Genomic DNA, 20,143 nt, shown 5'->3' on the forward strand with positions numbered 1-20,143 from the left:
CATTTCATAATGTAGTTTAAACCAGATATATAAATATACCTTAGTATTATCACAGACCAATTATTTAATGTATGGTTATTTTTGATGGGTTTTTGGAGGTTTATTGGTTTTTGTTTTTGAGAGGTGCTACTTTTTCCAAGATTCTTCCCTTTGAAGCTTAGGCTAGATTGCATTTCTCAGAATTCTTTGTCTTGCATTTATTTGTGTTTCAATTTCCTCAGTCACCAGAATTCTCAGTCCACCAGTGTAATATAGTGAAGTCTTACAAAACTCATTGATCATGTTTTAAAAGATTGTTTTAAACCTAAGTTGTATTTCCTGGCAAATTTCATCACTTTGTTTTTAACTTCCTCTTCCACTGATTAGAATACATGTATGTTTTGTTGTTTGCTTTTATTTAATTAAACTGCAAGCAGATTCTAAGTATTAATACTAAGGAATCATTCTGAGCTTGTAAATAGATGAGGATAGACTACAAAAAAGAGGAGTCAGTAACCTGCTGATTATATTAAATGAAAATTCATAGGTTTTGAACTAATTTGTTTTGTTTCTCCCCATTTTTTTCATCAAATCATATAATCTTATGAGAACACCATGAGCTTTATTAATTTCAGTGAGGAGCCTTTGAGCCTTTGTCACAGAATTTTCTAATTTTTTCCCCCAAATTGGTTTTGCCTTTATAGTAAATCAGTTTTAATATAAGATTTCGTGGACTTTACCGTGTTTCAAAAGTTCACTCTTTGATTCACTCTTCTAGTCCTGTAATGATAAAGCAGATAATTTTCTATTTTCCATCTAGTCAGTACTGGTGGATCAGTATTGTCCTTGCACTGCCCTGTGCAAGAGCCAGAGCTGGCAATAGCAAGGTGCTGGGCTAGCCCAGCTAGATTGTCTGAAAATTTATGTGTTCTGTGACACTGGAAAGGGCCAAAGATCTTACCCAGGGATGTAGAGAAAGAAGCTCTCAGTGCAGCTTGATTTCTAAAGTCACTTCTTACTGAAATCCCAGCATTTGCTTGTTCTTCAGGTTTCTGCAAACTTTCTTTTCAGAGTTTGAAGAAAAAAGCTTCAGAATGGGAAAGTAATAGGACTTGCTTCCATCTGGTTTCCTAAAAGTATTTTGTTTTCCAGGTTCAAAAAATAGACGTGAAGAGTTAAAGCAAAATAAACATTTATTTCAGGAGGTCTTGGACTGGATTAGCTTCATTGATTGGCTCATCTGGGATTTAAATGTGATTTATGGGAAACTGACAAGTTCCTGTGCATTTGGAAACCTTCAACCTGCCTTTAGCTACTTTGGAACTGATTAAGTGGCAACTAAAAAACCTTGTGTCAAAATCAGAATGTTAAAATGTGGGATTTAACAGTGTCTATGCTTTTGGAGTTCAGCAGTCTATGCTTTTAAAATCCTAATCAACAAATGCTTTTCTTGTTCCTTGTTGAATTTTGCTCCCCCAAATGCTACTTGTTTGCATTTAAAAAGTGTTTATATAGACATCGATGCATAAAGTGCTACAACTTTGATGAGAACACTCAGGTACATGCTTCTCTATTGTGTCTTCTTTATTTTTACCTTTTTTTGGGGGTGGGATGGATGAAGAGGAATTCAACCAAAGGATGTGGGGTTTTTTTCCCCTTTTTGTTCATGCATCTTAACTTTTAATGCATTCAAGAAATAGCATTTAAAAGCATATCTGTGTCTGTGTCTTAATTTGGTCTCCCTCTAAGGAAGATGGTAGAATTTTAGTTATTCATATGAAGTTGTTCAGTAACTGCTTATGTGGTGACAAAGGAAGTTCTGCTGTGGATTAGAAACTGGCAGGGAAAAAACAAATTACAAAAAATAGGTCAGCAGCATGCAAGGGCAAGAGGGATTTATTCCTGGAAAGCCTGCTCTTTTTGAAAGAGGGGGAGCTGCTGATACAGCAACTTCAGTGAACAAGACACAATTATTTAGATTAGTTGAAAATAGGTAGGATTTGGAAGGAGGTAATAAAAGAGGGATGATATTAAAAGAGAGATGGACATAGTGGAAGTTACTGAATGCTGAAATGAGTGCCTTGAGCTGTTTTTGGGGCTGCAGATGAGCAGTATCCTTTCAAACAACATTCTTAGGCCACAGCAGTAGAGCCATGTTCAGTTGCCTCTGCTGCTGAAAGAAGCAGTCTTTGCCTGCTTTACTTCCTCCCTTGTGCCTCCCTAAGCTTTTATGAGGCTGTTAATTAGACTGAACTGGACCAGCCTGGGAAATGTAACCAATTAAAATTGTTTTTATTAAACATTAATTTTAATTTAGCTCTTTTGTATAATGATACAAATGCTTGAATAAACTGAAAGAAGAAGGTGGACAGAGGAATCCAGTGCCAGACGTGACCATCTGGGGAGGGGAGAAGAGGAGACTGCTGCTTTCAACAACCCACATCTGTGGTTTGTGCTGGCCTTGCAGGATAATGAAATGCCAGGCTGAGGTGTTATTATGGGCTGCAGAATGAAAATACAATTGCTTGGAAATACTGTACACATGCTGAATTCAGTCCAAACTGCCCCGACTTGTTGTGGAAAAGGAAGAGAAAGAATTGCAAATGGAAATAAGATCTCTGAGAAGAAGTTTAAAAAGAATTAATTTTATTGAGGAGCCAGGATTTCTTCTGCTTCCACAAATGGCACTAAATGAGTTACTTATTGAAACCCCCTTTTTTCAACAGGTAGTTTGCAAAGTGCCTCTGGAACTGTGGTTGTAGCAGTTGTGTGATGTCCTATACTTTGTTCCTTGGTACATTTTAGACAAGGAGTCTTTGGTGGTCCCTGGATAACTTAATGAGGTGGTGATGATGAAGTTTGGCTGTTGATCTTGTTTCATCACATGTGGAAGGGTTTTGCATGGCAGTGAGCAATGCACATGTGCTGGTGCAGGCCCAGGACCAAACTGCTCCAAGGGAGTCAATGCTTTTCCCAGCCTTTCTCCAGCTGCCATTCTCCAAGAGGTGATGGAGCCTGTGCTGCTGCCTTTTTGGTTGAGTTCAGGAGTACATGTAAATATTTTACATTTTTCTTAAAGAAAGGCTCTGTCTGTCTCAGAGACATCACCCAAAACTGAAAGCATCTGAGGCTGGAGATGAAGCTCAAAAACAGGGAAAGAATTCTCTTTGGTGCCTCAGTTTCCTCAAATAAATAATTTGGAGAATAACCTCTAATCTTCCTGTGGGTGCAGTGAAGCTGAAGTCATTATTGTCCATTAACTGCTTTTGCCATACTGTGCTGGAGGGCACTAAAGAAGTACTGAATAGTATTTATTTTAAATTTGATTTAGTGCTTTTGATTAAAAAATGAATAAAATTGTCATAGACCAGATTGTAACCCTGTAGGCACTTGGAATGGAGCATTTGTAAATGAAGCATTTACTGAGAAGTTTGAAATTGTTTTTCATGTTGGTTTCAACAAAACAAATTGAGCAAAGGACAATGAAAAATGCTATAGCATTTTCTGTTATTAAAATGGTGAATTTGTTTGGTGCCTAAGGTAAAATCCATGTTGTGCAAAAGACTGAAAAAGAAAATTTTACAGCATAACAGCGAAACTCAATTGAAGCAATTTTAGTGGAGTTTCTCCGTGGAATGAGGTGGAAAAAAAAGTGGAATGCAACTGTGAATTCAGTGAAAGAGAAGTAAAAGATGAAACTGCTAAATGATGAAATCTCATCACTCAAAATTTCAAAGGAGCTGAGAACAGGCTTGGGTGCCTTGTCCCTCTGCTTCAAGGCTGGGTGTCCTGCATCACCATCACAGTGCTGGCACTTCTTTCTGAGTCTTCCTTCTCTGGACGTGGGGCCAGAACCTTGCCTGGCTTTTTTCTTTTGGGGGAAGGAAGAGCTGGAACAGTAAGACTTAACATTAAGGTCTATGCACATTAGGGCTCCTTTACCTCGGGTGTGTTTGATGTGTAACACAAAAGACCTTTAGAAACAGATGTGTTGGTGTTTGTATTTTTAATCAGTATGAATATAAATTTAAAAAGTCGTAAACTAAAGCTATATGTTAGCAAATCCTAGCAAATGAAAAGTGGAGTTGAGTCACTGTCTAAATGAGAGGAAACCAGTAGATTTTTCTTTAAGCAAGATGATAAGATTTTAGAATATCAGTGGAATTGAGGGCACCCTCGTTAAATTTGCTGATGACACCAAGCCTTGTGGTGTGGGTGACACTCTGGAGGAAGGGACACCATCCAGCGAGAACTTGAAGGGCGAGCACGTGCAAAACCTCATGAAGTTTAAAAAAGGGCAAGTGCAGGATCCTAAATCTGGGTTGAGGAAATCCCAAACCCAAAATACAGACTGGGTGAAGAGTGATTTGAGAGCAGCCCTGAGGAGAAGCACTTGTGATTTTTGGTTAAGGAGGAGCTGGACCTGACCTGAAAATGTGGATTTGGCCCAGAAGGCTACATGTGTCCTGAACTGCATCCAAAGCTCCGTGGGCAGCAGTGAGAAGGAGGTGATTCTGCCCCTCAGCTCTGCTCTGAGATCCCACCTGGAACACTGCATCAGCTCTGGGACCCCCATTATAAAAATTACACAGACCTGATGGGGCAAGTCCAGAGGAGGCTGGAAAGATGAGCAGAGAGCTGGAGCACCTCTGCTGTGAGGAGAGGCTGAGAGAGTTGGGGCTGCTCAGCCTTCTCAGGGGAAACCTTATAGCACCTCCTGGTACTTAAGGGGGCTTACAGTAAAGCTGGAGAGGGACTTTTTACAAAGGCATGTACAGTACAGGAGAAGGGGGAATTGCTTCAAACTGAAAGATGTTGGGTTTAATATTAGAAGGAAATTCTTTAGTGTCAGAGTGGTGAGACACTGGAACATCCAGAGAAGTGGATGCCCCATCCCTGGAAGTGCTCAAGGCCAGGCTGGATGGGGCTCTGAGCAGTCTGGTCTAGTGAAAGATGTCTCTGCCCCAGCAGGGGATTTTAACTTATGGGACCATTTAAAACAAAACTATTACATGATTTTTATGGTTCTTTGGTCAAAACTAACAGGGGGATTGTTAGTAACACAAAAACAAAAGCTTTGAAAGTTGCATTATCTAAAGGAGACAGAACTCAAAGAATATGTCCTACATTTAAACTCCCACCAATGTACAGACTTTTGCCTCATTGGAAAACAGATATTTTAATAAAATTTTTAAAAAGACAAGTCTTCAGTGAGCTTTCTGATGTAATTTCTGAACAGTCCTGAGCCATTCTGAGAAAAATACCCAGAACTGAATTTTGTTATTAAGATGCCTGTGTGAGTAAAATGATGTTTTGTGTGATGGGGAGCAGAGTGCTATACTTTTACCTTGCTTCTAAATTGAGTCTTACGTTCAGTACTCCAGGGCATTGAACTGTTCTGTACTTGGCTGAAGCTAGCGAAATCCTTGCATGCTGATACAGATCTGCAAATCAAGCAGCAAGGGACCATTTCAGATTAAAAAAAGAAAAAAAGAAATGAATAAGGATAAAAGAGCTATGAGACCTGTTTGAAAATTGCCTAATGACAAATTCAAGTTGCTAAATAAGAAATGCTTTTTTGTATCTTTAAAAAAAAAATCCTCAGAAGGATGAAAATCATGGTCTTTGAAAAGGTGAGGTGAATAATAATATATTCAGGAGTGTTAGAGGGAAAATGTGATTAATAAATTCTTTCCTTTGTCTCAATATCAAGGGGAAACTATGTGACTTATCTATAATACATCTCTGCAGAAGTCTTTTAGATCTCTAAACTTATAGGTGGAGGCATGTGCACTTGGTTTTCTGCAGGGAAAGTGTGTCCCAATTTCATGTTTCTGTTGTCATTTTTTAAAAAAAAATCACGCAGGACTTAACAGCTTTTTTTATTTTCCTGGTGTCTTTATACAGAATAAACTAACTTGTCAGATTAAAGGGAAAAGTATTTAAAATTCTCTTGCTCTACATTAGTTACAAGCAGGTGAATTCAGTGTGGATCTATTTATAGGAGAAGTAATGGATGTGCCTAACTTGACCTACTTTAGACTACTCAACAGAAAAAAAACAAACACAATGTAGTTGTACTGCACTGCCATGTAATCTGTAACCTGATTTTTTCCTACCTTAAGAACAAAATAATGTCTTGTTGTTGTGGCCTTTTAAATACATGTGTCTATTTAGAAACATATCTATCTATCTATCTGTATCTATATCTATATCTATATATCTGCATATATTTATTTCCTGGATGCCATAGTAACAATCCATGTTGTTGAGTTTTTTTTTAGTTCCATAAACATCAACTTCTGAACGTTTCTGGTCCTGAAATCCCAGAACTGTATTACCTGGCATTGTGGAGTAGGAAGAACGCAAGTTCTAAAAGAAAATCAGACTTCATTTTGTAAAATCAGTTGTGATAAAATTCAAGTGAAGCACCTTCTCCCAAAGCAGGGGCAGTTTCCTCTCTGTATGCAGGTGTTACATGAGTTAGCAAGGGGTGGTCGTAGGAGCAGTGTGTGTATCAGTTACCACCATGAAAGGGAAAATAAATTGTGTAAGAAGACATCAACCAGAGTGTGTTTGTTACATGCCAAGTGCTACACTTAGGTTGGTTCACCATGTGGGGATGTCTCTGTAATTGAGGTAATTCCTGCATTATGCAAGGTAGATGATAACCAGGCCTGGCCTTTGGGCTGAACTTTGCAGGGGAATTCGATTATACATTGGCCTATAATTGTAGCCTTGTTTCAAGTAAAGCTGATAACTATTTCCTTTAAATACACTTCCCATAATTCTGACATCTAAGTAAGACTTTGAGCCTGTATTTAATATGAACCCTAATATTTGTTCTGCACTGGCAGATCTTGGTGGTCTGTATGTCAGTCTGTGAATCATATGAAAAGAATATAAAACTTCAGAGATTTGAACATGGAAATACTCTGTAGATAAGCCTTATTTAAAACAAACAAAGAGCAGACTTACACCTGTGAAACAAATATGTTTTGAATCATGAGAAAAAACAGAAAGTGGAATAAAGACTGTAACTAGGCAGTTACACAAAATAAACCCATTTTGAGGCAACTATCAATTTGAGGTAATTTGTTATAGTTTTGCATGGGTCTATAAGAGAGTTACTTGTCTTTGCACTTCTCTTGGACACATCTATAATTTGTTATTGATCAGATCTTCTGAAAGCTATTTGGATGCTTCACTTAATATTAAAAGTGTGACAATCCATGCTTTATATATTTGATACATGTAGTGCATGAGAGATTAGTACTTTATTGTTGCATCTAATATTTTGCTTGATTTTATCATTAAGTTTGATTTTAAGGATTAATTTTAGTGGGCTCCCAACAGGCAGCACTATAAGTGCTGTGAAGCCTTGTCTGGTCCTGCCAAATCTTTTCTGGCTATTCTTGTTAGCTGTGGTTGATTTTACTTACAGGTTGCTCTGTAAATGAACTGCCTGACAAATTCATTATGTGATGAAATGCTTTGAATTTTGTAGTTCTTCAAATACTTGGCATCTAATAAAATGTTTAAAAAATAGGTTATGCACTGCAGGTATTAAGGTGCTAAGAAAAGGAAGAGATAAGCACATTTGGTATCTTTGAGCAAGATGCATTTTATAGCTTAGCATCCTAAGCTGCTGCTGAGACATTTGAGATCCATTTTCATATTTCTCATTTTCAAGAGTCTTACATTTGCCTTTGCAAACATATATTATTATCCCCAACATGTTAATAAGGAAATGCATGATTTTTGCCACTATCATATAGCAAATCATTGTAGGAAATTAGAAAGGACACTTCATTTTAAGTCTCTCTTTAATATAATAAATATATCATCAAGGTATTTTTAAAGTTGAATTTGGCAACACTTTACCCATTTGCCATAATTATATTATTTTGTAATGTGCTGTGAGTGCTATAGTGGGGCACATTGTATGTAGACTTAGAACTGATGCAAAATGACCGCAAAAACAACTTTGTGCTCCAGTAATACTTGAGCCTTCTTTAAAATGTCTCTTAAATATGATCTGGTGGGAACAGCTACATATTTTTGTTATCCACTTGATACTTGCCATCTGTAGAGGAACTTAGATGTATGGATTTGTTCTGGTAGCTATTGCTTTGGAGCACATCTCCCTCTGCTTCCCACCCTGGACTGTCAGTGGTCCTGGAGAAGCCATTGAAACAATCCAGAGTGGGATGACCTCAGTTTGGGGAAAACAAACCCTTTAGTTTTCAGTCAAACAGCAAATGCAGCCTGTGAAATATGATTACAATGCACATTGTGAAATGCTTGACAATCGGTGGTGCTTTAGACATTACTAATGGGCTTTTTTTCTGTCAGATCCCTTTTGGTGCTGTTTTCCTTGTATGGGGTTGCCAAGTTACATGAGCGTTTGCAATTTTTGGCTAATAATTTTTTCCCTTTTCCTCAATATTTTTTTCTTTGCTGGTAGGCAGAGACTATTCAGATACATGAATTAAGAAGCACATTCGATCAACAACAAAAAAACCTTTTGACTTTTAATGCTGTTTTCTTGCTGTTCGTTGGTAAGCTACCACTGTAAGGACATACCCAAGATTTTCTTAACTGTGAAGAAGCAGAAGCAGCAAAATGTCTCAAGCTGAATTCACTAGCAGGAAAACCTTTTGCCTAGGCTACTAAAGCTCTCAAAAGGCTCTTGTACTTTTCGCTGCTGTCTGCAATGCGTACTGTAAAAAGAATTAACTGCAGCATAATCTAGTAAAAATAATTTTTACTGGAAACTCTGCTACATGGCCAAGCAGTATTTGTGTTGTGCTCCTGCCACCAGCCTGGCTTGCTGTGTGATAGAGGTGTCTGCCACCAAATCATTACAGAACATATGGGTGTCATTTCAGTGATGCCTCACAGGTTGTTGAGCCCCTAAATACTACTGACTTCAGTGAAGCTCTAAATTTATGCACTCTACAAAATAACTGGAATACTATAAGACTTATTCAGCTGTTATTAATATTGCTAGGTTTTTAATACATGTTTTAGGAAGTCATTATGAATGAAAAAATGCTAGTTATTCAAAATTGAATGAATTGTCACATACCTTTTGCCAAAGGAAGGTTGTATCAAATTATATTGGCTCTCAGGTGTTCTGCTTTTTGGACAATAGGAATACAAATTCATCTCTCTTTAAATCTGTAAAAACATTTCCTTTTAAGGCACTTCAAAACAGAAATAGTGCCATTGTGAAGCCAACTAGGCTTAAGGCTCAGCTTGATCAGTTTAATAAATGGGAAATAAGAGATGATTGCCTGTGATAGCAGGGAATGAATTTGATATTCATCAGAGACCTGAGAAATCCCTTCCATTCTGCACTCCTCTATGTCTGTATGATATCTATTCACTGATTTGACTGAGCAAGGCAAATTTCATTTTGGAGTAGTGAGGCATATTAAAACTATGTGAATATTGTCATTTCCAATTGCAGGATGACCATCTTGCAGAAGGACGTGGGTAACACAGGGATTATTGAGATGTAAAGAGAATATTAACTTGTATATGTGTGTGTGTGTGTGTGTGTATATATATATATGATGAAATAATTTTTGCATGGGTTATTTTGTGTTTAAGTGGATGATGATTTAATGTAAGTCTTCTCTCTCCCTGGATTACTGATAATAGCAATGCACCAAGTACAGGGCTGTTGTGAATTACACAAAGCTCTCACCTAATTATTTGTGCATATATATGTATGTTCAAGAGGGAACATAGCCTATTTTTTTGTATTCAATATTTTTTTGGGTTTTCCCCATGTTGTCTTTGTAACTGCTCTTCAGATTTGATTGAAAATTGCCATTCTCTGGAGATTTGGCCAGTTAATCAAAAAGTGAGAACATTAGCACAAAAGCCTGACGCTGGTGTATTTGTGCTAGTTAAGACACAGGAAAATAGGTCCCTTAGGAGCTGTTTCCCATCAAGTGTGATCATACAGAGAGAGAGAGAACCTACTTTATGTTGCAAGAACCAAACAAACATTTATGAAGCACAGCTGCCAGGAGACTAATAGCGAATATGTCTCTTCTTCCATAATCATTACAGAGAAGTGCAAGAGACTAAGAGGGGAAATATGAAGGGAAGGGCATATTTCAATAGCAAAAGCTTTATTTTATTTTTGTCTTGGCTGAGGAAAAAAAATATTGTCAGGAGCTTGTCATTACTGTCATTACTTGTCATTACTTTTCTGCAGTAAAATTTAAAGCACCTGTTGGGTGTTGGATCCTTTGAGTTTGGTATTTACAGAACTTACACTCACTATGCTAAAATTTAAAAAAAATAAATTTTAAAATAGATTAAATAGAAAACAAACAACCCAGTGTCTGGTGCTCCTTGGGAAAATGATTCTCACTGTGATGCTCACTGAGGCAATGCTGTCTCCAACCAGGTCTCAGGCCACACAGCCCCTGCTGAGGGACTGAGCTGACTGAATACCATACTCATATATGATATTAATACAAGATACAGAAATAAAATTATCACAGCTTATCAGTATTACATCAGCTCAGTAATATCTGAAGTTTAAATCGGTCGCATTCTTGAAGGAGGAAATAGGAGGAATTTTAAAATGCCAACAAAAAAACTTCTCTCTTTGCTTTTCATTTCATTGAAGTCTGAGCATTGCAAGATGTTCAGAAAAGTCACTTCTTGCATACTGCCAGCTCAGCAGGTACACAGCTTTATGTCCATGCTAGCTGTCCTTTCATCGTTTCAAAACATGCAAACAGTATTGACATTGTGTTTCCTTTGGATGAGTGTGATAAAAGCAATAATTCCTAGGAAAAATTCCTTACAAAAGTTATTTTGTGAAGATGATTACTACAGCAATAGTTGCATATCAATGCTTTCCTAATCATTATAGCTCATCTTGCCAGCTTCTTAAGGAGTTGGGAAAATGCACAAAAAACTGTAAAGGAGGCCCAGACAGAGCTCTCTATCCTGTCCTTGTGCAGGTACATTTCAGTGTATCTAAATCTGCTTCCACAATCAGTTCTTTCCTCTTACTGCAGACTGGCAGTGCTGGGTTGGTTAAGCGTTGGACTTGACGATCTTAGAGGACTCTTCCAGCTGAAGTGATTCAGTCATTTCACAGCATAGTTGCTATTTTCATTATAGGTGTAATGATGGCCAGGGGAGCAGACCTTGTCAAGGAGTGCTCAAGTAATTTGAAATTAGAGTTTACTCTCTTTTATATAGTCATTATTACTAAAATATCACTTTCTGCACAATAATGGATTAGTTATTATAACCCCCTGAACTGAAAAAAACCCTAGCCAAACAACCCAAGCCAAAAACCTTTGCTTCCATTTTTTTCCCAGTTATTGGTAGACTGGAGATGTTGCTGTTGAATTTGAGAGATGGGATTAAGTGTTCAGAGAAGATAGGTTTATACATAATCCTTACAGACCTTCTGAGCCCTTTTCCCATTGTGTCTGCCTGAAGCAGACTGTGATCCTCACTTTCTCCGAGCAGACATCTAGAAACAAAGGCTGCACAAATGAAACATTAGGAATTTACTGTTCAGACTCCATGACTGCTATTGAGTTTTCTTTAGAAAATTAAATTTCTTTAGTAAAAAGACAAGGGAATGTGAAGCTCTGCTTCTGTTTTGGGGAGTTCATGAGAAGTGTATTGAACAGCTGAGATGAGTGGAAAAGTGTTCTTTGAAGATGAAGTTGTGGATTAATTGGATGCAGGGGCTGATATTTTGGTAATGGACATTAAAATTTCCAGTAAGACAGGGAAAGCATGATTTTGAGCTTTGGAAATTACACTAGGCAGATTTCATTGAGATATTTTCTGAGAAAATGTAATTAAAATAACTGAGTTCATATATATTGGATAAAGTTCTGTTGGCAAGAATATTGCTGATATTCCTTAACTCTGCAGATTTTGTAATCCCAAGTGGTGGTAGAGAGACTGTCTTCAAAAATAAAGACCCAATTTGCCACTTTTCATATGTATTTCATTAACACTGTGCAGGTGAACTGTGAAAGGGACCTTTTTATTGTTAGAATTTTTAGCACTAATAGTCCATTTTGAGCAGTTAAGATAATTTTTCAGGTTTTGAGTCATTAATTTTATTACAGAACTTAGAAAAATAATTATTTCTTTTTATTTTTCAAACAGTAGGAAATTTTACACTGAGCAGATCAAGATATGGAGAAGTATATTGGAAGATACGCTTTAAATTTTCCTCTGTGCTGTAAAGATGAAAGGATCTTTTAATTACTCCTGTTTCAATTTTGGAAAAAAACCACATTCTGTCCTTAGTACCTATACATTTAAAACTATCTTTTGATATAGCAGATATCAGTGGAGTGGTTTTATATAGAGAAAAGAAACCTTACACTTTTGGAAGCTTGTTCAAATCAGTTATTTCTCAGAAATATCTGCATTAATATCTGTGTGGATTCACAGAAACTTTCTTGCTCTGTTAAATGTCCTTTTCCTTGTTTACCTCATGCAGGTTGAATTTTCCTTTCATAAGAAAACTGCTTTCCAAATAAAGAAATAATTGCTTGATGCAAGGATTTTCACAACTAGTTAGTTACTTTTCATAGTAAATCAGAATTTTAAGTCAAATCCCTCTGCAGGTGTCCAATTTTTCTCTCCGTTCACTTCAATGTAAATCAAAATCTGTGTTATTTTGAGAAGAAAAGAGTGTCTGATTACTGTAATATTAAAGATTTTTAAAAGGGTACATCTTACATCTGTTGATCACGGCAGTAGTGTTTCATTAGGATTATGATTGCTCCTCTAAGCACCTATTTATGGGCACATGCATGTTTCTGATACAGATCTGTCTGCTGTCCAGGAAAAGCCAGACAGAGGCGTGTGGGAGCTGCTGTTTCTTAATTGCTTGGATAACTGACAGTCAGTGTGGTTCCAAAACTTGCTGTGTTTATGATTCTCGAAACAAAAGGCACAAAATGTAGATGTGATGGTGCCAGATAGCATCTGTTTTATGTAGCTTTTAATTTGCAGTTTCTGATTTGTTATACCCCAATATTGAAAGGTGCACAGAGGCAGGAGGCAGCTAAGTTGACTGTTCCCTTTGACCTGGCTGCACCTGAGGTCATCCCTCCTGCCTAGGAGGGATGCTCCTCTCCTTGGCAGGGAAATCCTCTGGGCCACCTGGTGGGACAAAAAGAAAGGAAGCAGAATGTCCAACAAATGGAGAGTCTGATGGGAACAAGAGCAAAGGTACTCTCAGGGCTGGGAATGGTGGAAAGAAAGGTTTGTACAAGGATTTAGCTCAAGCATTGCACAGGAGGCTGTCTCCCAGTCAGGCACTGAAGGCAGCTCCATCAAGAGCAAGCCCCAAGGATTGCTGCAAACACTGAGTGAGGCAAGGGGAGCTTTGTTTACAGACTTAAAGTAGTCAAGAGAAAATCTTTTGGGGCTAAAAAGGGATGAAGTGTAGGACCCAAGTGTTACTAAATGAATGATGCTTACATTGCACATATATAGATGTCTACAAAAAAGACACAGAATAAAGCCAGAGATATGTATATGCGTGTACATATATATATATATACACATATATATAATTTATACACACTTGCATGTTTGCTTAGGAAAACCACACATAAGTAATTGCCAAAAAACATAGTATTAATGAAGTCATGTTCATCTGTGTTGATCTTTTGTCATAAGTGAGATTCAGAATTGGGTTTGATCAGCAACTCTGATGAAAAGAGTTCTCTTTAGGCAAGTAATAGGTTCAGTGCAATAAAAAGATAACGTTTTCTACAACCAGTAGTGTCCCTAACTTCAAACTAGGAAACCCATGGCGACAGTGATTTGCAAGATGCTATATGAAACAAAGTGTGGAATACCTGTTTTCAGTATGAAACAACTCCAAGTGTTCTGGTTTTCCTTTATAAACCTTTTTGCATGTGACTTTAGACTTGGCGTGGAGATTTAAATATTTATTTAATTGTAAACTTTATGCAGTGGTATATGTAAAACTTCAACTGAAATCAGTAAATACACATTTCTAGGCAGGTTCAAGATGCTGTTTAACCTTTGAAGTGTATTACTTACCTTGTACTTAACAGAGGGATGATGAGGGGGTGCATATTAACTCCTCTTTAGTACAGGACCATCTTTCTTCCAAGTAGCTTGACCTCACAAAGTGTGCTGCTTTCCAGGATGCACAAGGCATATCCATAGCCCATGGAAGCCTGATGCATCCAGTCTCCTGCTTTTGCACATTCCCTGTGGAAATCTCAATTGGACCTTACCAACTGTCTCTGCCTGCCTTTAATATCTCTTCAGTACTTTAATAAGTTGTCTGACTAAACTCATAGTCTGCTAAACTCATAGTCTGTCATGTATTATTTCACTGACCTGATGTCTCTGGCTCTAGAGTCTGTGTTTGAAACCTACTGCTAACACTCTATAGTATTTCCTGTTTGATTACATGGGTATTTAAAAGTATAAGCTTTCAGTGATTAACATACACATAAGAATGGGTTTAGATGTTCTTACTGGAAGTCCTTGAATTACCCTGATCGAAATTTGGAAGTACAGCATTCACAACTTTGACATTAGTTATACATTTGGTGAATAATGTATGTACTTTTTGGAAAGTGAAATTAAAAATAAAATCAATTGGTGAGCATTAGAGCCTCACATAGCTCTTTGATGTCAGCCTTCTCTGGCAAGCTATTAATAAAGGCCGTGATAAAATGTTTAAAAAGCTCTTGGTACTTGATGGAATTACAGAAGCTGCATTTTCTTATACTGTTTTTAAGTCTTTGCAAATGAGCCTCAGTGGTCTGCCTTGTGTGTTCAGTCAATCCCCAGTAACCTGCCCACGGAGAGCCTGGGAGGAGTTTCCCTAAACACTGCTGACCATCAGCTGATTTTGGGCTTTAGCTTGTCAAACTTTTAAAAAAATGCTTAGTGTGATAACTTCTGTAGCATGGCTTTTATAACTGTAGTAAAATTATGATGTAACACTGACCAAACTTTAAATATCATTGCAAAAATGCATAAAGTGACAAAAACCAATTTAGAACAGTTTCAGACGGAAGAGGAAAGATTTTTTGCATGTGCATTTCCACTGCACGTGTGGTAACCCAAATAATCCGAGAATGGTAAAATGTCATTACTAAAATGAACTAATAAAATTAGATTTAAATAATTTTAATTTTTTTTGTAATATCTAGGATGAAGATCGAACAGAGGAGGACAACAGCAGAGTTGAGCCTGTTGGACATGCAGACACTGGCTTGGAGAATGCTACCAATTTTTCCCTGGAGTAAGTTACTGGCAGGACATAATGTTTTAGCAAGTCTTAAGATTGAACACAGAGTAGTGAAGTACTCAGAGTAGTATGAGTAATAGTGTTCTTAAGAAAGTGGGGCAATCTTTTTTAGGTCATGTGTTATTTTGGTTTTAAACAATGGACCTTTTTAAAACAGATTTTAAACAGTTTAAAAAGCTTTGTTGAAGATGAGCATCAGAAACTTGACATTTATAAGTGCTGATGCTACAGTAGATTTTCTGCCTCAAAGAAGATGCTTATTTGATAGAACTTTGAAAACTTGACAGAAGGAATAGGGTCAGTGCTAGTACAAATAGGTCAACAGGCAAGAATTTCAAAGGGGAAAATCCTAATTCCAATCACTAGTTCACAGTCTCTAGGAAGATGTGTCAGGGTCACAAATTGTGTGGTCAAAAACCTCTTACTTTGTGAATGGATCAAAACTGGTCTTTTGTTAGCTCCACCTAATTTAAAAATACAATCACTAAATGATATTTTTTGTCGTCAAAAGATACAGCAAACTTGACATTTTGCATTTCATTGAAAAGGACTGATCCATACCTTGTTATGGAATTAATGAGAAAATATCCCTTCTAGCCTTAAATTAAATATTTTAAATTAATTAACTTAAATTTTAAATAAAATTAAATCTTCTATTCCTGTTATTTTTTTAATTAAATTATGAATTAGGGACAGAGGGTTTAAATCTTAGATAAAGATCATGGTGACATCTATTAGGCAGTAGAACGTGCATTTTACTCGGTTCCATTTACAAAATCTGTTACATTGTAAATTCCAAATGCTGTTTCCTAAATAGAATTTGCAGAACTTCTGTCAAATGTAATGCTTGCTGGTGTTGCTTTTAAGTAACTTATTGACTTCTCATCATATGCTACTTCATTTATGTTTTGTTTTGTTCTCATACTTCTTTGCATGTTTGTTTGAAGAAGTTGGCCCAAATTTCTGAGAAAATCAGGAAGCCAGATTGAAAGAATCTCTCTTAGGAAGCAATCATTTCCTCTTGTTTTCTGTTTTACAGAATTTAACATTTGAATCTGGGATAGATTTTTTTTTTTTTAATTTTTAAAGAAAAAGTGTAAGAAAAATGAGTAGAGATGTTAAGTGTACATTTTGAACAAATCAAAAATAATTGACTCAAGCATTAGAACAAGCTAAATCGTGAATGCTGGATATGAAAAATAAGTGTTGAGGTTTTTTTTTTTGTTAAATTTAATCTGTTTAGTTTCCACTTACGCAGTTCCAGGTGTATCACACAGATTCTCACTTGTTCTCTTTCTTAGCCCTTAATTTTCTTCTAAGCTAATAGCAAAGTCAGAAGAAAGTTGATCACAGAGAACCACAGACCTACCAATATGTCTTTTAGAGCTCCTTTTGAAGGCTGGAGGAGTTGCTTGAATCCTGTGAGCTGCTTTGCACACTAGTTAATGAAAACTCAGCCTTAATAAAGAGTGAGAAGGAAATGAAGTCACCCATACAGAAACAGCACATAGAGCAGTATGAAATGTATTGATCTCAGTCTTAAAACAGTGGTCCATGTCTGAAGAATAACATGTTTTTGGCTGAAGTCTCTCAGCTCTCCTGTTGTTGCACTACTTTCTTGAGCTAACAGTGATAATAAGGATAGAGACCTTCCATTCATGTTGTTTAAAAATCAAGGTAAAAATTCAGACATCAATTGAGGCATACAGTGAATGTAAAGGCTACCTTAAAAATACATTTAAAAATTTAATGTAGGAGAAACCTAAAACAAACTGTAGCCCGGGATTTGTGTTCACTTCCCAACCCTATGTGGTTTGGTTATTCTCAAATTACAGATTAAGAGCTGCAAGATTTCATAATGGGCCACCATATGATCAAGAGCTTATTGAAGGAAGTAGAAAATCTTTTACTGCTCTTTGCTCCATTTCTAGATTAAATTTTATTTGTGTTCTTATGAGGAGCAAGCTTTTCAATGATCTGTGTGTATATATATTTAGTGCCAGGAAATATGGAAAAAGTATGTAACACTAGAGAGAGGCATAAGCCACAAATTTAGATTGTGGCTTCTGTTCAGATCTCTCACTTCCAGTTTTACTGAGAGGTTCAGCCTTTGCGTATTATTTTCTCATTTGTGTATTTATAACTCTTTATGGTTCATGGGCTATATTCCACCTTTCCAGATGTGGGCATGTTTCAGACACATTAATAGATTTGCTCTAAATCTCTTTCTACAATTTTTGCATGTCTCTTTCTGAACCTGTATTTTCTTCTTCTGCTTTTTTCCTCACTACAGCAAAAATTATAATTGAGAACTAGATGCATGGTTGCTTCAGGGGACGTCTGGTTGGTTTTGAATGTTACAGTTAAATCTTACTTTGGAAACTTTGCTTAGTAAGGAGATGCAAGAATCTTCCAGTAAAAGAAATGGAATTACAATAAAACAGATTAATGTGTTTTAAAACTGGAAGGATTTAGCCAATTAAAAATGAAATAATTCTCATTTGATTATGAGGTAGTTATAGGAAAGCTAATGTTAAAAATTAGCACTAGTTCTAAGATAAAAAAAGTAACGCATGCTAGTGCTAAGCTGAGCTTTTGGGTTTGTGAGGAAAAAATTCTGTGTGGCATTTTAGGTATTTCTGCTCAATGGTCAGTTTAGAATAAGAAAGAAATAAAGCAATATGCATGCAGTGGTGATGATGAGATCTATTTTTATGTATTCAGCTAAATTAAAAAAAAATTCCTTGATTTCTCTTGGTTCTGTTAATTGAACTATTTTTGATGATTGATCTCCTTTCATGCCATCAGATTAATCTTCAGGTACGTAGTATTCAACAATGCTTTCATCACCATGACTTGGTTTCTGGAATGGTTTTGTTTTTGTGTGTGTGTTTGTGTGGGGTTTTTTGGTTCCTCCACGGTACATGTTCATATTCCCTCATTCGTCATTGTCTCACAGTGATATGGTAAAGCTGGTAGAAGTCTCCAATGACGGCGGGCCTTTGGGAATCCATGTAGTGCCTTTCAGTGCCCGAGGCGGAAGGTAACGTATCGTGTAGGATTTTACTTCCATTGGAATTTGCTGTGCTTTATCTTGCTTGTGTTAATTTTTGTATCGTGTGCCTTTGCCCTCTGTAGAATATTGCCTGTTTCTCGAGAGTCAGTCTCTCTGGTTAAGAAAGGAAGAATTGCAAATTTACTGATTCTGTGCTTGGAATGGACTCTGTAGCTCAAAGGCTCTGCTTGGAAGGAGTTAGAATTGGGTGTTGTAATCTCAGGGGAAACTGAAGGATAAAGACATTTCCTTTTGGACTCCTAGAATTTATAATTCACCTGCCCTAATTCAGGTGAATATTTGTGCAACATTTCCCTGCTGACTGTTTAAAGCCACAAATTTCCAAATAACAGCAGGAATCTAACCAGAGGCATGCTTGCTTTTGCATATTAAGGATAGGGGAGAAAACAATTGCCACACTTTAAAAATTTAATGCTGTTCCATCTGTTGGGGTTAAAATGAAGTAGCAAAACCAGCTGAAACATTCTGGTTTGGGGAAAAGTGAACTTGTTTTATAGGCTGAACAAACTCCTGAAGTTGATTGTTTAAAAAAAAAAAAAGTAAAGAAAAAGTACTTGACATTAAAAAATACAATGTGGGGGATGTTATTAATAAACAGAATACATAATGTCTAATTTTTACTTTTCTAATGTAGAATTTTAGTGTTTAGGGTCACAAAGATAAACTCAGAAAAAAAAGTTAAACTTTTGTGTTAATTAGTGGTGAATTTGAAACTTCTAAGTACTTCGAAAAATGACAATTTTTCAGCAATATATGCAAGTTTTATTTTGGTTTTGCAAATTCTAAGTACACATTGTTCCTTCTCTAAGAAAAAGGAGAACAATTATATATATCTTAAAAGTAATCTTTGCACATGAAAAAGGAGGCTATGTTCTCATGTCTATTGTCCCAGTAGCAATTTCAGTTTTATAATTAAAAACTAACAAAATGACAAAACTAACTTGTTATACAAGTGTATCTCTCAAATATTAATATGCTATTTTCAGAAATGGTAGAGTATTTGAGGTGTTTTTCCTTCTATACCAAATATCTTCATGGAGTTTTAAACACATTATAAGAGCTTTATTTGTGGCTGTTGCTTAAAACCCAATGCTTTCATAGTCATACTGACATGTATTATGAGAAAATGTAATTTGTTTTACTTTAAAGATACTTTTTCTGGGGACTACAAGTATTAAGAGCAAACTTCTGTTGAGTGGTGAATTCTTCTCTTCATAATCTGAAATTCAGTAAATTCAGTGTAGGGATGGAAAGGGCATGAGTGAACAGTAACTTCAAACATAACCCAGAAGTAAATCCTGTAGAGTTAGAAATGGTGGAAATGTTCACACACTTATCTGGGATTTCGATAGTGTGAAGGGCAAGGAAAAGACTGGTTTAAGAATGTCAACTGCATACTAAGTGCTTGTATAATAAAATTGATGTTAAAATATATATTTTGACATTTTGAATAAGAATTTTAACTTGGGTAAAATTGAATTCCATCCTGTTAATGTGGTTGTCAAATCTGAGGCAAAGCTCAGACTGTTCATACGTAATGAGATCATGTTAAAGAAAGAAGCCATAAACGCAAAAATAAATATATAATTAAAAAAAGAGAAATTTAATGATTTCATGCAAAATTATATGGTAAAGTTTTGCTACATGCCGGCTAATTTTAAATGTAGATGTTTCAAATCAGGACATACTGGAAAAGCAAATTCTGTTACAAGGGAAATAATTTTTATATTAAAATGTATCCTCTTTTTCTTCATAATACTAGAACTCAC

At 36.3% G+C, this 20,143-nt stretch overlaps 1 protein-coding gene across 17 annotated transcripts in view; it reads left to right on the top strand.

Moving 5' to 3' along the window:
- Window positions 1-20,143, top strand: part of PARD3 (par-3 family cell polarity regulator) — a 448,279-nt gene that overhangs the window by 213,858 nt on the left and 214,278 nt on the right. For 9 of the 17 annotated variants that reach the window (XM_033067635.1, XM_033067739.1, XM_033067642.1 and 6 more), the window contains 2 exons: window positions 15,201-15,292; window positions 18,258-18,341. In XM_033067635.1, the coding sequence (XP_032923526.1) occupies window positions 15,201-15,292; window positions 18,258-18,341 (176 nt within the window). Of the gene's footprint in view, window positions 1-15,200; window positions 15,293-18,106; window positions 18,119-18,257; window positions 18,342-20,143 lie in introns of all 17 variants that reach the window. The other 8 variants (XM_033067619.1, XM_033067689.1, XM_033067626.1 and 5 more) reach the window with 2 other exon arrangements.

The sequence above is a fragment of the Catharus ustulatus genome, chromosome 1 (genome assembly GCF_009819885.2).
Source record: "Catharus ustulatus isolate bCatUst1 chromosome 1, bCatUst1.pri.v2, whole genome shotgun sequence".
Classification (NCBI taxonomy): domain Eukaryota; kingdom Metazoa; phylum Chordata; class Aves; order Passeriformes; family Turdidae; genus Catharus; species Catharus ustulatus.